The sequence below is a fragment of the Dreissena polymorpha genome, chromosome 10 (genome assembly GCF_020536995.1).
Source record: "Dreissena polymorpha isolate Duluth1 chromosome 10, UMN_Dpol_1.0, whole genome shotgun sequence".
Lineage (NCBI taxonomy): Eukaryota > Metazoa > Mollusca > Bivalvia > Myida > Dreissenidae > Dreissena > Dreissena polymorpha.
The window spans coordinates 33432977-33451597 of NC_068364.1; the positions used below are offsets into that span (position 1 = coordinate 33432977).

Genomic DNA, 18621 nt, shown 5'->3' on the forward strand with positions numbered 1-18621 from the left:
TTCCCAGAATGATACTGCATTAAGCCCAGTTTTCCCAGAATGATACTGCATTAAGCCCAGTTTTCCCAAAATGATACTGCATTAAGCCCAGTTTTCCCACAATGCTACTCAAGACATCAATCTGACATTCCAACTGCCTTCCTCCCAACCAAACTCTATTTCTTTGATAACCTTACTTAATATAAAAATAATTTTGCCCAAACTATGCAACTAAGCAATGCAAAAGGTGACTAAAAACAGAAAAATACATATTCCACATTTCAACTGCATAAATATTTATCCGAATTTTAGAATAAAAATCAGTTGTGCGTTATCATTGTTTATTAGCCAATAAACAATGCTGTGTCATTTTCATGTTAAACTATTTGAAACAACTTGGCCTTTTACCCTTATGATTAATTCCCACAGGAACATGAACTTGCTTTAAAAAAAATATATATATTTTTGCAGGAAAAAAATGTATACTTTTAATTCATTTCATATAATTTCAATATAAAACTTCATAGTGTAATATTAAGTTATCATCATCTTAAAGTACTGTTGGTATTTAATAATCTTCAATATATATTATTGAAGAAATAATTACAATTTATACAAGCAAATGTTCAAAAAGATTCAAATTTTCTCCCTATTTTCAAGATTTTATTTGACATTATCCATTACTTACAAAGCTACAAAGTTAAGAAGCCCGAGCTTCGCTCTCGAATGGTATGAAATTACTGAGGTGTATATCCCATACAACATCAGTTACTAACAGTGTAACTAATAATTCTAATTTGTTTGCAATTAACACATTTATTAAAGGGTAAACAAAGTCACATAACTTGATCCAAAATTAAACGGCTTTTTTCCTAATTGGTCCTATAAGTTTTGCCTAATTGGTCCTATAAGTTTTGCCTAATTGGTCCTATAAGTTTTGCCTAATTGGTCCTATAAGTTTTGTGCGACTAGACCTTGATCCATAACAAAGTTGTTTACGAATAAGATGTTTAACTAATCCAAACCTCCTAGATATACATTAAAGACGTGAAACAATAGACTATTACAGCCATATCTGACTTGTTTACAATAAATAATGTTTAAAAATTTGCAATATAAACTGTTTGAAGGATTGGTTTAAACCATTCACCTAAATGCCACTCAAATTATTTCCCAGACTAGCCTGTGCAGTCTGCATGGGCTAATCAGGGACGACACTTTCCGCTTTTAAGGCATTCTTTGTTCAAAGGTAGTCTCTTAGTAGTAAAAATCCAGTTTGAGCGGAGAATGTCATCCAAGATTAGTCTGTGCAGTCTGCATGGGCTAATCAGGGACGACTCTTTCATCTTTTAAGGCATTCTTTGTTCAAAGGTAGTCTCTTAGTAGTAAAAATCCAGTTTGTGCGGAGAATGTCATCCAAGATTAGCCTGTGCAGTCTGCATGGGCTAATCAGGGACGACACTTTCCGCTTTTAAGGCATTCTTTGTTCAAAGGTAGTCTCTTAGTAGTAAAAATCCAGTTTGAGCGGAGAATGTCATCCAAGATTAGCCTGTGCAGTCTGCACAGGCTAATCAGGGACGACACTTTCAGCTTTTAAGGCATTCTTTATTCAAAGGTAGTCTCTTAGTAGTAAAAATCCAGTTTGAGTGGAGAATGTCATCCAAGATTAGCCTGTGCAGTCTGCATGGGCTAATCAGGGACGACACTTTCCGCTTTTAAGGCATTCTTTATTCAAAGGTAGTCTCTTAGTAGTAAAAATCCAGTTTGAGCGGAGAATGTCATCCAAGATTAGTCTGTGCAGTCTGCATGGGCTAATCAGGGACGACACTTTCCGCTTTTAAGACATTCTTTATTCAAAGGTAGTCTCTTAGTAGTAAAAATCCAGTTTGTGCAGAGAATGTCATCCAAGATTAGCCTGTGCAGTCTGCATGGGCTAATCAGGGACGACACTTTCGGCTTTTAAGGCATTCTTTATTCAAAGGTAGTCTCTTAGTAGTAAAAATCCAGTTTGAGTGGAGAATGTCATCCAAGATTAGCCTGTGCAGTCTGCATGGGCTAATCAGGGACGACACTTTCCGCTTTTAAGGCATTCTTTATTCAAAGGTAGTCTCTTAGTAGTAAAAATCCAGTTTGAGCGGAGAATGTCATCCAAGATTAGTCTGTGCAGTCTGCATGGGCTAATCAGGGACGACACTTTCCGCTTTTAAGACATTCTTTATTCAAAGGTAGTCTCTTAGTAGTAAAAATCCAGTTTGTGCAGAGAATGTCATCCAAGATTAGCCTGTGCAGTCTGCATGGGCTAATCAGGGACGACACTTTCGGCTTTTAAGGCATTCTTTATTCAAAGGTAGTCTCTTAGTAGTAAAAATCCAGTTTGTGCGGAGACTGTCATCCAAGATTAGTCTGTGCAGTCTGCATGGGCTAATCAGGGACGACACTTTCCACTTTTAAGGCATTCTTTATTCAAAGGTAGTCTCTTAGTAGTAAAAATCCAGTTTGTGCGAAGAATGTCATCCAAGGTTAGCCTGTGCAGTCTGCATGGGCTAATCAGGGACGACACTTTCAGCTTTTAAGGCACTCTTTGTTCAAAGGAAGTCTCTTAGTAGTAAAAATCCAGTTTGAGCGGAGAATGTCATCCAAGATTAGTCTGTGCAGTCTGCATGGGCTAATCAGGGACGACACTTTCAGCTTTTAAGGCACTCTTTGTTCAAAGGTAGTCTCTTAGTAGTAAAAATCCAGTTTGTGCAGAGAATGTCATCCAAGATTAGCCTGTGCAGTCTGCATGGGCTAATCAGGGACGACACTTTCGGCTTTTAAGGCATTCTTTATTCAAAGGTAGTCTCTTAGTAGTAAAAATCCAGTTTGTGCGGAGAATGTCATCCAAGATTAGTCTGTGGAGTCTGCATGGGCTAATCAGGGACGACACTTTCCACTTTTAAGGCACTCTTTGTTCAAAGGTAGTCTCTTAGTAGTAAAAATCCAGTTTGAGTGGAGAATGTCATCCAAGATTAGTCTGTGCAGTCTGCATGGGCTAATCAGGGACGACACTTTCAGCTTTTAAGGCACTCTTTGTTCAAAGGAAGTCTCTTAGTAGTAAAAATCCAGTTTGTGAGGAGAATGTCATCCAAGATTAGCCTGTGCAGTCTGCATGGGCTAATCAGGGACAACACTTTCGGCTTTTAAGGCATTCTTTATTCAAAGGTAGTCTCTTAGTAGTAAAAATCCAGTTTGTGGGAGAATGTCATCCAAGATTAGCCTGTGCAGTCTGCATGGGCTAATCAGGGACGACACTTTCATCTTTTAAGGCATTCTTTGTTCAAAGGTAGTCTCTTAGTAGTAAAAATCCAGTTTGAGCGGAGAATGTCATCCAAGATTAGCCTGTGCAGTCTGCATGGGCTAATCAGGGACGACACTTTCAGCTTTTAAGGCATTCTTTATTCAAAGGTAGTCTCTTAGTAGTAAAAATCCAGTTTGAGCGGAGACTGTCATCCAAGATTAGCCTGTGCAGTCTGCACATGAACTAAGCCAATTTACCCCAGAATGAGGCTCAATTAATGTTCTTGCTCAATACTGTGATGTTTTTGTTTTTCAATGACAGAAAATTAACATTTTTTCCCAAAAATTCAGCAAAAAATTTCCACAAAAATATGCCCAAATTTTCCAATAAACTCAATACTTGGTTTATTGAGTTTATTATACAGCAATTTAATTCGATAGCACTTTATAATATGAATTTTAGAAAGCAGTAAAACATGCACTTATAAACAGTTGGTTTACTGTTATTTATAATGGTATTAATAATGTTTAATTTTCTCAATTTCAAGGTCTATCATGCTTTTTTTTAACAATCAAAATGGCACAGGCTGTAAAATATAAAGCAAAAACAAGAGATGTGTTTGTCAGAAACACAATGCCCCTATTGCGTCCCTTTGAAGCCATATATTCAGAGCTAGAGATAAGATTTTTTGGGAAATTGGGTAATACCCTTCAAAATAAGAATGAATTGGGTAACGAATAAAGTGATTGGGTATCCAAAATTATGATACCCACTCATATTAAAATTAATTGGGTATTTGTACCAAAACAATTTAATAGGGTAACTGCAATAAAACATTCATTTAGCTTCTCAAAAACTTACCTACATATAGTTATGTATTCAATTGAAGCATAGGTTGTTCAATAAGGTCATTAACAATACCCTTTGCAATTGTTTCGCCATCAAATTTATTTACCAAGACAAAGGAATCTATACAGGTTTTTTGTATTTTTTGCGGAACTTTCCGTCTGCTTCAAGCCGCGATTTTGTTTGACTCGCATGTGTTATCATCTAAATGCTTGGGAAATACGTTACAATATAAAACAAGCGCTTGTCGATGGAGTCAAAACGGCCAAACCTAAACGGGATTTTTCATTATGCATAGAAGGCGGCTCGAATTGGGTATTGGCGATTTGTTTAGCATACCGGTACGCTAAGATTTTGAAAAGATTGCGTATCCACATTTTTTTTATTGCGTATTTACGCAAATACGCAGCTTTTCTGTAGCTCTGCATATATTTGACCTTTGACCTTGAAGGATGACCTTGACCTTAACCTTTCACCACTCAAAATGTGCAGCTCCATGAGATACACATGTATGCCAAATATCAAGTTGCTATCTTCAATAATGCAAAAGTTATTGCAAAACTTTAACCAAGGTTAAAGTTTTGGGACACACACAATGAATGACAGACAGACAGACAGACAGACAGGCCAAAAACAATATACCCCTGATCTTTGGATTTGAGGGCATAAACATCACTGATTATTACCCATCTACTTTGAAAAATCATCCCCTTACATCCAGCCTAAACCCTTTCCCACTCAGAAGCAACATGGAAATGGCTATAAGCAACCAGCATAAAACCAGAACAGCCTGCAAAGTGGAAATGGCTATGTGCAAACAGCATAAAACCAGAACAGCCTGTGAGTAACTTGCAGTCTGTTAAGGTTTAATGCTGTTTGCTGCCAATCAGTATCTAAGGTTTGGAGATGAAGCCTTACAAACTTGAATCAAATAAGAAAGATCTTGAATTAAATTAAATTTTCTAAGGGACTACAAATGCGTGAAAATACGCATCTTAGTGATAAAGGTTTAATAGAATTCTCAAGTTTGTCCCATTTTTATCATAACCTTACAAAATAGCCATATGCAACTTTCAAATCACGAATGTTGCTAGTATTTTTTTATCCAAATCAGCTGCCAAATCTTGTAAAGTACTTCACATATACATGCATAATGAAACAATACATTCAGTATTACCTAGACATAAACAATATTTCACTCAATAAGTTTCATCCAAAAGCAAACATATTACCTCTGTTTATTATCCTCAAACTGTTTAAAATTCTCTCCTCTCTTCCGACCTTAATCCAAAAGCAAACATATTACCTCTGTTTATTACCCTCAAACTTTTTACAATTCTCTCCTCTCTTCCAACGTTAATGGAATCCTCCATCCAAAAGCAGACATATTACCTCTGTTTATTACCCTCAAACTGTTTAAAATTCTCTCCTCTCTTCCAACCTTAATGGAATCCTCCATCCAAAAGCAGACATATTACCTCTGTTTATTACCCTCAAACTTTTTACAATTCTCTCCTCTCTTCCGACCTTAATATTACCTCTGTTTATTACCCTCAAACTCTTTACAATTCTCTCCTCTCTTCCGACCTTAATGGAATCCTCCATCCAAAAGCAAACATATGACCTCTGTTCATTACCCTCAAACTTTTTACAATTCTCTCCTCTCTTCCGACCTTAATGGAATCCTTCATCCAAAAGCAGACATATGACCTCTGTTTATTACCCTCAAACTTTTTACAATTCTCTCCTCTCTTCCGACCTTAATGGAATCCTCCATCCAAAAGCAGACATATTACCTCTGTTTATTACCCTCAAACTTTTTACAATTCTCTCCTCTCTTCCCACCTTAATGGAATCCTCCATCCAAAAGCAGACATATTACCTCTGTTTATTACCCTCAAACTTTTTACAATTCTCTCCTCTCTTCCCACCTTAATGGAATCCTCCATCCAAAAGCAGACATATTACCTCTGTTTATTACCCTCAAACTTTTTACAATTCTCTCCTCTCTTCCCACCTTAATGGAATCCTCCATCCAAAAGCAGACATATTACCTCTGTTTATTACCCTCAAACTTTTTACAATTCTCTCCTCTCTTCCGACCTTAATGGAATCCTCCATCCAAAAGCAGACATATTACCTCTGTTTATTACCCTCAAACTTTTTACAATTCTCTCCTCTCTTCCAACCTTAATGGAATCCTCCATCCAAAAGCAAACATATTACCTCTGTTTATTACCCTCAAACTTTTTACAATTCTCTCCTCTCTTCCCACCTTAATGGAATCCTCCATCCAAAAGTTCTCTTCCGACCTTAATGGAATCCTCCATCCAAAAGCAAACATATTACCTCTGTTTATTACCCTCAAACTTTTTACAATTCTCTCCTCTCTTCCGACCTTAATGGAATCCTCCATCCAAAAGCAGACATATTACCTCTGTTTATTACCCTCAAACTTTTTACAATTCTCTCCTCTCTTCCAACCTTAATGGAATCCTCCATCCAAAAGCAAACATATTACCTCTGTTTATTACCCTCAAACTTTTTACAATTCTCTCCTCTCTTCCCACCTTAATGGAATCCTCCATCCAAAAGCAGACATATTACCTCTGTTTATTACCCTCAAACTTTTTACAATTCTCTCCTCTCTTCCCACCTTAATGGAATCCTCCATCCAAAAGCAGACATATTACCTCTGTTTATTACCCTCAAACTTTTTACAATTCTCTCCTCTCTTCCGACCTTAATGGAATCCTCCATCCAAAAGCAGACATATTACCTCTGTTTATTACCCTCAAACTGTTTACAATTCTCTCCTCTCTTCCCACCTTAATGGAATCCTCCATCCAAAAGCAGACATATTACCTCTGTTTATTACCCTCAAACTGTTTACAATTCTCTCCTCTCTTCCGACCTTAATGGAATCCTCCATCCAAAAGCAAACATATTACCTCTGTTTATTACCCTCAAACTTTTTACAATTCTCTCCTCTCTTCCCACCTTAATGGAATCCTCCATCCAAAAGCAAACATATTACCTCTGTTTATTACCCTCAAACTTTTTACAATTCTCTCCTCTCTTCCCACCTTAATGGAATCCTCCATCCAAAAGCAGACATATTACCTCTGTTTATTACCCTCAAACTTTTTACAATTCTCTCCTCTCTTCCGACCTTAATGGAATCCTCCATCCAAAAGCAAACATATTACCTCTGTTTATTACCCTCAAACTTTTTACAATTCTCTCCTCTCTTCCCACCTTAATGGAATCCTCCATCCAAAAGCAGACATATTACCTCTGTTTATTACCCTCAAACTGTTTACAATTCTCTCCTCTCTTCCAACCTTAATGGAATCCTCCATCCAAAAGCAGACATATTACCTCTGTTTATTACCCTCAAACTGTTTACAATTCTCTCCTCTCTTCCAACCTTAATGGAATCCTCCATCCAAAAGCAGACATATTACCTCTGTTTATTACCCTCAAACTGTTTACAATTCTCTCCTCTCTTCCGACCTTAATGGAATCCTCCTCCAGCTATAGTCCCATGATTATCCAAACTTTTCAAACTACAGAATATTCAACTTTGAAATCATGAAAGTGTCTTGTATTTTTATCCAGACCAACTGCCAACCAGTTAAGTACTTTAAATTAACATGCATGGGAACATGCATAAAATAACTGCACTGGATTTCAAACACTGGACTGTCACTGAAACACGGTTTTACAACAGTTTACCATACCTGGATTGCATAAACAAATTACCCGAGTAATTAAAGTATTAATTAAACAATACGAGAACTAAGCAAACATTTGATAGAGACAGTCGTTCAACATGATTTTCTGATATTCAAAACAGTAGCGAAATGTTGAAGAAATTGCTTAAACCCTCTTCAGCAGGGCTCTGTCAACAGAACTATTGAATTTTCATATTAAAATTATACTCAGCTTTCTAAGCAAATGATTTCGACAAACATTGTTATCTGTTAATGTTATGGACTGCATTGTATCTGGGATTTTATAGAGAATATATGATTTTTTTTGCCCCATTTGTATGCTTCTGTCCCACTATGAACTAGTGTTTTATACATTCCAATTAATATCATCCGAAACAAATAAACTGTAATTAAACCTTTAAAATAAATAAATAAATAAAAATAACATAATTAAAACTTGTTTTATTTATCTTGTATTAGTTATAATCTCATCTAAAATTAGACAATAACTAAAACAAGTGATTTTTTTTTAAATAATTTAAACATCCAAACAATCATCCTACCTTTGTTTGACAGCTCCCCAAAACTTAAAACATTCACAAAACAAACATGTTACAACTTTCACACTTCCAGGAAATCAAGTACATATATTATTCATAGAGTTTATGCTGAAATTGCATGCTTGAGTGCCTGAAAGATGTAACATTGGCCTTCAGGGGTGGCACCTAAACTGACTGCATTGATAATTCATGTTCCTTAGTAATGAGTGTTTCTCTCAAATGAACAAATAATATTAGTTGTCAAGTACATATATTCATACAAGCCTTGCTCTGCGAAAAGGGGGTTTATTGCATGTGAGTAAAGTGGCGTCCCAAATCAGGGATGACAGGTTCCGCCTAAACTGGATTTTTGCTAAGAAGAGACTTTCTTTAAACAAAAATATCATCATTTTGGAAATTGGCGTCCCTGATTAGCCTGTGCAGACTGCAGTTTAAGTGGAAAGTGTCCACCTGATTACCCTGCGCAGATTGCACAGGCTTATTTGGGACGACACTTAAAGCAAATGCTTTTAAACCCCTTTTCACAAATCGAGGCTCAAGTTATGTTGGAAAATCAGACAAAGGGCCATAATTCTGCAAAAAATCATTGAGACCCGAAATCCACATTTAGGCTATTTAACTGTAAATATATGAGCAAAGTCCACCCACTTGTTATAGACAAGTTTAAAACAGAAGCATCATGACAATAGTCTGTTGATACAGAATAAGAACAGATTGATGATATAGAATATATACAGACCAATGCTACATAATAAGTACATATTGATGATACAGAATAAGTACAGACAAATGCTACATAATAAGTACAGATTGATGATACAGAATAAGTACAGGCCAATGCTTCAGAATAAGTACAGACTGATGATACAGAATAAGTACAGGTCAATGCTACAGAATAAGTACAGACTGATAATACAGAATAAGTACAGACTGATAATACAGAATAAGTACAGACTGATAATACAGAATAAGTACAGACCAATGCTACAGAATAAGTACAGACTGATGATACATAATAAGTACAAACTGATAATACAGAATAAGTACAGGCCAATGCTTCAGAATAAGTACAGACTGATGATACAGAATAAGTACAGGTCAATGCTACAGAATAAGAACAGAGTGATGATACAGAATAAGTGCAGACTGGTGATTCAGAATACATGTTTGTACAGATTGATGACAAAGAATAAGTACAGACTGATGACAAAGAATAAGTACAGACTGATGATACAGAATAAGTGCAGACTGGTGATTCAGAATACATGTTTGTACAGACTGATGACAAAGAATAAGTACAGACTGATGATACAGAATAAGTACAGACTGATGATACAGAATAAGTACAGACCAATGCTACAGAATAAGTACAGACTGATGATACAGAATAATGAATCCCACTCTGTGTAGGCATTAAAATAAACACATTCTTCTTGAAAACAGTTCTAGCAGTATATAGTGTGGGCCAGGATAAACACATTCTTCTTGAAAACAGTTCTAGCAGTATATAGTGTGGGCCAGGATAAAGACATTCTTCTTGAAAACAGTTCTAGCAGTATATAGTGTGGGCCAGGATAAACACATTCTTCTTGAAAACAGTTCTAGCAGTATATAGTATGGGCCAGGATAAACACATTCTTCTTGAAAACAGTTCTAGCAGTATATAGTATGGGCCAGGATAAACACATTCTTCTTGAAAACAGTTCTAGCAGTATATAGTGTGGGCCAGGATAAACACATTCTTCTTGAAAACAGTTCTAGCAGTATATAGTATGGGCCAGGATAAACACATTCTTCTTGGAAACAGTTCTAGCAGTATATAGTGTGGGCCAGGATAAACACATTGTTCTTGAAAACAGTTCTAGCAGTATATAGTGTGGGTCAGGATAAACACATTATTCTTGAAAACAGTTCTAGCAGTATATAGTGTGGGCCAGGATAAACACATTCTTCTTGAAAACAGTTCTAGCAGTATATAGTGTGGGCCAGGAAAAAAACACATTCTTCTTGAAAACAGTTCTAGCAGTATAAAGTGTGGGCCAGGATAAACACATTCTTCTTGAAAACAGTTCTAGCAGTATATAGTGTGGGCCAGGATAAACACATTCTTCTTGAAAACAGTTCTAGCAGTATATAGTGTGGGCCAGGATAAACACATTCTTCTTGAAAACAGTTCTAGCAGTATATAGTGTGGGCCAGGATAAACACATTGTTCTTGAAAACAGTTCTAGCAGTATATAGTGTGGGCCAGGATAAACACATTCTTCTTGAAAACAGTTCTAGCAGTATATAGTGTGGGCCAGGTAATCTTGATGAAATCTGTGTTTTAATTCTAACAAACAAAGTAGTTAAATTGATATCCCCCGCCTGTTCCTCATTTATATCAATACACATATGAATTTTCATTTTGAAATCTTATATAGTTTCTGAGATAAAGCCCTAAAATGTTTGTGACAGAAGGACACACTGACTGACTGACGGATGGACAGCGCTGAAACTATATCCCTCTGCCTTTGGCGGGGGATAATAAATCTTTGCCCTTGTTGGTAGTTTCAGTGTATTGCCGTTTTGTTCCAACTCTCATATGTTTTAACGTTCGGTACACAAATATTTATTCTCTTATGACACACAAAATGAATTACTACTTCAGTCTTCATAATATTTCCACTTTCCCAAGGCCTGTGGCATATCAATATGAAAATTGTGCAAGTATATGTTGATAATATATGGTTGGGCAAGTATTACATTCTAGTTTGATTACATAACATGATAAATCAGACAAGTGCTCAAAAACAAATTACAAATAATTTTGATTTTATTGAATCATTATGCTTATTGGACATTTTGCTTTATTCAAGATATATTATTTGCAATAAAATTGTTCTTTTAAACAATCTAAGAAGACAATAAATAAATATATTTTTTTCTTAAGTTTTTTTTTCAAAACTGAAATTTTCATTTTATATCACAAGTTTAGAATCAAGATAACAGATTGTGTATACAAATAAATGTAAGTTAAAAAAAATATATATCATACTGAGTTGCCTAATAATATCCAATACTGTCACTATGTTTTATCCTTTGAAACATATTTCATCCATGTTAAACATAATTTATCTGTGCTTATATTCAACGCCTTTGGCTTTATTTGCTCTTATTCTCTTTGGGTTCCATTCCCAGTGTATTACAGGCTTTACAAACAATGGAAAAATTGTAATAACTGAGCATAATCAATCAAGATAGATAATACACCCAATTTAAACTCCTCAATAGAAACAATTGTCTGACGGGATTAGATATAAAATTGATACCAATACATTCCGCTGAATTCAAATAATGCATCCCTATCTAAGACACGCTTTAAATAATAGTATGACATACGGCCTGCAATTAAAGTTTTTGTCGATAATAAATTGCTACTTTTTTGCTTTGTTTATCGAGTCAACAATGACATAGCTGAGCAGTTTATTTGAGTTCTCAAAATAGAGGCAGAATCAATGGAAATATCCAAATATGGCATGAAGCTGTGCTATGGATTAAAAGGCTCATTTATGTTAATATTTATATAGATTTCAATAGATCAATAATAATGTTTAATAGTAACACCCACATCAGTGCAGTATTATATAAAATATTAAATATAAAGACCTGTTCTGGGAAAATGGGGCTAAATGCATGTGCCATTAGTGTTGTCCCAGATTAGTCTATGCAATAATTATATGCACAGGCTAATCAGGGACTACACATTTCACTTAAACTGGATATTGGCTTAGAAGAGACTAATCCTTAAAATAAACAAGAGGGCCTGAAAGGCCCAAAGTCGCTCACCTGAGATAACAAGATATTATTGGGACAAATCTTCTGACCAAGTTTCATGAAGATCGGAAAATAAATGTGGCCTCTAGTGTGTTAACAAGGTTTTACTATAGCCATATTAGGACAAATGCCCTGCCCCCTGGCAGCCATGTTTTTCAACCAACTGGCATCATTTTTGAACTCTTCCAAGATATTATTGGGATAAATTTTCTGACCAAGTTTCATGAAGATCGGACAGTAAATGTGGCCTCTAGAGTGTTAACATTATTTTAATAATTAGCCATTTAAGGAAAACTGCCCCGCCCCTTGGAAGCCATGTTTTTCAAGCAAACATAATTATTTTCGAACTCATCCAAGATATCATTGAGACCAATCTTCTGACCAAATTTCATGAAGATTGGACAATAAATGTGTCCTCTAGAGTGTTAACAAGATTTTACTAAAGCTAAATATAGCCATATAAGGAAAAATGCCCCGCCCCTTGTGGCCATTTTTTTTTAAAGAAACCAAAACCATTTTTGAACTCATCCAGGATATCATTGGGACAAATCTTCTGACCAAGGTTCATGGATTGGAAAATAAATGTGACCTCTAGAGTGTTATTTTTTTTTTACTATAGCCATATAAGGAAAAATGCCCCGCCCCCAAGGTGGCCTTGTTTTTTAACCAACCAGCATCATTTTTTAACTTGTCCAAGATATTATTGGTATAAATCTTCTGACCGAGTTTCTTGAAGAGCGGACTATAAATGTGGCCCCTAGAGTGTTAAGAAGATGTTACTATAGCCATATACAGCAACATTAGGAAAAATGCCCCGCCCCTTGGCAGCCATGTTTTTCAAGCAAATGTAACCATTTTCAAACTCATCCAAGATATCATTGAGACCAAAGTTCTGACCAAATTTCATGAAGATTGGACAATAAATGTGGCCTTTAGAGTTAACCAGGCAAATGATGAAGGTGCACGACGGACGACGCACAACGGACAAAAAGCGATCACAAAAGCAATATTCCACCAAATCCAACAAAAATCCTCCGTCGAATAGCAATTATCTCCCTATAGTTTTGAACCATATTGCAGTTATTTGTCCTATAGTCTTTATAAAGATAACAGTAAGTCTTCATATAGTTTCAATACAAATAGCATTTATATTCCAATTTTCTTGATACATATTGCAGTCGTTTATTGTATAGGTTTTTTTCACCAACTGTATTAATGCAGGCTTTTTCCTTCTTTACAAAGGGCCTTATAAAGGCACCTTCCTCCAAGAAAAAGCCCCTTCCCCTAAAATAATTTCTTTAAAATGATGCAATTTTCCCCAAATTTCCATCTTACTTTGGGGAAAAAGTTCCACTTTGTCAGTTATGTCAATAATTTTTACTCCGAAAATGGAAGGCTAGGCCCTTTCCTAAAATCAAGAAAAAAAGCCCTCGATAGTTGCCCATCTCTCTAAAATACGTACCACACGTTTGTTCCATATCCAACAAGAATGTCGCCTCTGTCGTTCGCAAAGCACACAGCGTAGATGGGCGTGGCAAAGTTCATCTCCCTGAGCAACTCATTGTTTCTGGACCAAACCTTCAATATAATTTATTTTATTAATCCATTAATTAAATAATGAATAAAATAATAATATAATATTGACAACACTTTTATTCTCAATTTTGAAACATTTTAAGCAAAAAAACGACACTAATTTCCCAATTTTAATAAAAAAGCCGCCATTTTTCCCAATCCAAAGGGACCCGGCCGCATTCCCAAAATTGTGAAATAAAACGCTGCACACAAAAAGTAATATGCCTACAGAAGCCAAGCTGTGCGTCATGGCAAAATAACATTTTTCAATTAAATTAATTGGCCAATCAGTGCAAATATAAGATCTCTCTTTTTAATCTATTTACAATGATGTCTCACAACCCAAATATTAAAAAACACAAGTTTAGGCGCTACATTTTTTTAATTTTTGCCCTTTGTACATTTGTGTACTTTGTAGTTTCTAAATTGTCTTGTTATGTCTTCTACTTAAATATTTTTAATGGAAATGTAAACAATATTAACAAATATATATGTATGTTTTGGTTCATAACATGATTAATTAAAACTTTCATAAATGTCTATTTTGGAATACTTAAATTCACTCTATATTACATGTATTTGAAGCTTTACTAAACCCAACAGTGCTTTTTTTCATTCAAAATCTGATTAATTATTCGGCGCAATTGCTCATGGAAAAAAAGTATGTAATTTTCCCAAATGGGACCTAAAAATTGCCAATTGAAAGTTCCAAAAAAAATATTCTTTTTTTATCTCAACATTTTGTTCATTTCTCATCCAGCTATAAAAGTTGTACCTTACTAATTTTTTTCTTCTAAGCACTTATTAGAAACGAAACAAAGACAACACTAATTTCCCAATTTTGGTCAAAATGCTGTAAATTTTCCCAGCCCAAAGGGACCCGGCCCCATTTTAAAAATGCTTAAAAATTACACCGCCCACCTTTAGAAAACCATCCTTTCCCGACGTCACGACCAGGTTGATCATGGGGCACTTGTCCAAGGCAGTCAGCTGAAATAAAAGACACTGTAATATCATTTTGGCCGTGCTCTGTGAAAAAGGGGTTTAATGCATGTGCGCAAAGTGTCGTCCCAGATTAGCCTGTGCAGTCTGCACAGGCTAATCAGGGACAACACTTTACGCTTCTATGATATTTTCTGTTTGAAGAAAGTCTCTTCTCAGCAAAAATCCAGGTTAGTGTCGTCCCTGATTGGCCTGTGCGGACTGCACAGGCTAATCTGAGACAACACTTTATGCACATGCATTAAATCCCCTTTTCGCAAAGTGTGGTTCATTTATATTCTTTCAAAACAAATTTGCGGTTTAAAAAAACTTTTTCTTGGACACATAAATTTGTGGATTTCTGATTTTGAGGAGCAAAAAAGAGGAATTTTCATCCGCCATATTCCAATGTGTTTGTGTAAAGTTCGTGAAACGGACAAACAACAAAACCAACAAAATTAATGCTACCATAAGTAATAATGATTTTACAGTATTTTCTTGCAAGGTGGGAGCCTTGAACAGGATATGCAATGTGTGTCTGAAATCCCCCATGAAAAAAAACAGATATGTAAAAACAGCAAAATACCACAAAGTGTGCCTTATTTCTCCACCAAATTTGGACGACCCTGATATACATTTGAGCCTTTTTCTCGAAAACTGGGCCTTAAGCATGTCCGTTCTGCGTTGGCTCAGAATAGCCTGCGCAGTCGGCTAATTAGGGATGACACTTTAAGCTTGTATGGGAATTTTCGTTTTAAGGTGGCCTCTTCTAAACAACCAGAGCACTGCATAGCGGGTGCCAATACTCGGCTGCGGGTGCAGATTTGAATAAATGAAAGCTTGTCAAAAGTTTTATATTAGAGGTCACAGTGACCTTGACCTTTGACCTAGTGAACCAAAAATGGGTGTGGCGTGTAGAACTCATCAAGGTGCATCTACATATGAAGTTTCAAAGTTGTAGGTGGAGTTGTAAGTTGTAGCACTTAGATTTTAGAGCCAATGTTAAGGTTTTTGCATGGCGGACGACCAGCTGGCTATGACAATACCTCAGGTTTTCTCAGAAAACAGCGGAGCTAAAAACTAATTATGAGAAAATTATAATTATGAGGTAATTATGAGAAAATGTCCAAGTCCAAGGCCAATAACTTCCACAAAAATCAATGGACAAGTATGAAACTTGCACTTCATCTAAAGGTCACCAAATATCAGGTCAATACATGAAAGCGTATAGGAAAAAAAGTCCGGAAAATGGAATGCAAGACGGACAGTGTGACTGCTTTAAGCCACATTACTGCAAGAGATGTGTTTGTCAGAAACACACTGCCCCATACTGCGCCACTTTAAAATAAAATTTCTATTTATCATTTTGCAGGTATTTGGGGGGGGGGAGGTCTGTAGAAAGTTAAAAATGACCAAGTCAGACATCACTGACAACCAAGGCCTGTGGTTTATCAAAGAGATCATAGCCAGAGTTCATCATGTATGTATGGACATAAGCCCACTGGCATTTAATGAAAACTAGCATTCACAAATTAGAACAGGTAAGAAATGATAATTATATCAAGAGATGTGTTCGTCAGAAACACAATGCCTATTTATCATTTGGCAGGTATAGAAATCATCTCCCTTTAAAGCTTATTACTTCCATTGAATTTTGTCCAATCCAACCGGGGGGACTTTTTCATAAGTCCACAGTAACTGTGAAAAGAACTTCAATTCTTAGTAAGGAAATATATAATATGAGATTTATAATTATATAAATTACTTCCCTTGAAAACAATTGTCTCTAACAAATCTCTATTTTAAGTAGCAAATAATTCAGAGCCACTACCGTGACTGTGATTGGCCACTCGAAATGTGCAGCTCCATGAGATACACATGCATGCCAAATATATAAAGTGGCTATGTTAAATATTGTGTCTCCCTTTTTAAAGCTTATTACTTCCCTTAAATTTATATTTTTTTACCGTTGACCGTAAAGGATGACCTTGACCTTGAAATTTTAACACAATGTGTTTGTCAGAAACACAATGCCGCCTACTGCGCCGCTTTAATTTATTTAACAAAAATATATACGTGGGCAGGTCAGATAACTATGTCCATTTAAAGCTTATTACGTCCCTTGACTTTGTTTTTTCGACCCTAGACATTGAAGGATGATGTTCACCTTGAAATTTTACCACTCAAAATGTGCAGCACATGCATGCCAAATATCAAGGTGCTATCTTCAATATTTAAAAAGTTATGGCCAATGTTAAGGTTTTAGCACGACGCCAACAGCTGACGGCGGACGAGGAGCTGGCTATGACAATAGCTCGGGTTTTCTCCGAAAACAGCCTGGCTAAAATTCAAGTCTCAGATGAAAGTGTTGTCCCTGATTTGCCTGTGTGGACTACACGGGCTAATCTGAATACACTTTAAGCACATGCATCGAGCCTCATTTTCCCAGTTTACGGCTTATACATTGAAACAAGCAAAATACCAAATAGCTTTCTTCCTGTCTCCACCTTATTTGGACCACCCTCAAAATCATTTGGCTACCAGCCTCTTGTTAATGTCAAATTAGTGTAGAAAAGTAACCATTTTTTAGCTACCATCCTCTTAGTTTAACCCATTTATGCCTAGTCTCATCTTTCTAAATTGGATCAATTTATTTCCAAAATTAGGGATGTCCAGTATATTTATTTCTATATTTAAAATATTTCTTACAGAAATTCCTTAAGCAAACAGCGAATACCCTGATGAGGCGCTGCATCATGCAGCATATCATCTGGGTCTAAGCTATTTGCCAAGGCGTTTTTTCTAGAAGCTAGGCATAAATGGGTTAAGTTTAAACCTATGTATTTAAGCTCCATTGCAGCAAACGCCAACGGTTTATTGAAACTCTCTCGAGTCTGTTACCTGGTTAGAACCAGTATGGGTAGGCCTAAAGATAGTTCAAACTGTGGGGATCTAACCTGTGACCTCCCGGTTGCTAGGCTATGTTGTTGCAAGGTGGGAGCTGTGACCAAATTGTCATATTAGTTTTTTTAAAACACGTTAATAAAGATAAATACCACATATCATTCTCCTTTTCTCAACTACATTTGGACAACCGTCAAAAAAAGGTTGCCGTGGTGCTGTGGATATGATGTCTGCCTAGCAATCTGTAGGTCACAGGAACTACATTTGAACAACTGTCAAAAAAACGTTGCCGTGGTGCTGTGGATATGGTGTCTGCCTACCAATCTGTAGGTCACAGGAACTACATTTGAACAACTGTCAAAAAAATGTTGCCATGGTGCTGTGGATATGGTGTCTGCCTAACAATCTGTAGGTCACAGGAACTACATTTGAACAACTGTCAAAAAAAGGTTGCCATGGTGCTGTGGATATGGTGTTTGCCTAGCAATCTGTAGGTCACAGGTTCAATCCCCACTGTGAGAGAGTCCTTTAGATCTTCCCAATAAACACAAAGTACTGGTTCTAGTCCCAGGAAACGGACTAGAGAGCGTTTCAAATAAGGCTAAGGCTCTCTATGCAATCAAGCCCAAAAAAATAGGTTTAAACCAAATTAAATACGTTTTGCCATAAACCTCTTGTGAAGAATCACATATCGTTCTTTGTTTCTCAACTACACTGAAGACAACCCTCAAAATTGTTTGTCTACCAACCTCGTGTGTATGATCCTCGTCTACAGGATGTGACATCTGCAGGGGCATCACGTACCCGGGGCTGCTCCTTCCTGTTCTATTCATGGGGACCAGCTTGTACATCACCAGAGGCCTTAAATAAAGGTTAAAAATGAGCATTGCTCTAGGAAAATGGGGCTTAAATCAGCCTTGCTCTGGGAAAACGGGCTTAAATCAGCCTTGCTCTAGGAAAACAGGGC

The 18621-nt window shown here is 36.3% G+C and overlaps 1 protein-coding gene across 2 annotated transcripts in view; it reads right to left on the bottom strand.

Moving 5' to 3' along the window:
- The window catches only part of LOC127847191 (uncharacterized), a 214989-nt gene that overhangs the window by 134435 nt on the left and 61933 nt on the right, over nucleotides 1-18621 (bottom strand). For both annotated transcript variants that reach the window (XM_052378915.1, XM_052378914.1), the window contains exons 21-23: nucleotides 18404-18515; nucleotides 14691-14759; nucleotides 13657-13772 (exon numbers count right to left, since the gene is read on the bottom strand). In XM_052378915.1, coding sequence (XP_052234875.1) covers nucleotides 13657-13772; nucleotides 14691-14759; nucleotides 18404-18515 — 297 coding nt within the window. The remainder of the gene's footprint in view (nucleotides 1-13656; nucleotides 13773-14690; nucleotides 14760-18403; nucleotides 18516-18621) is intronic.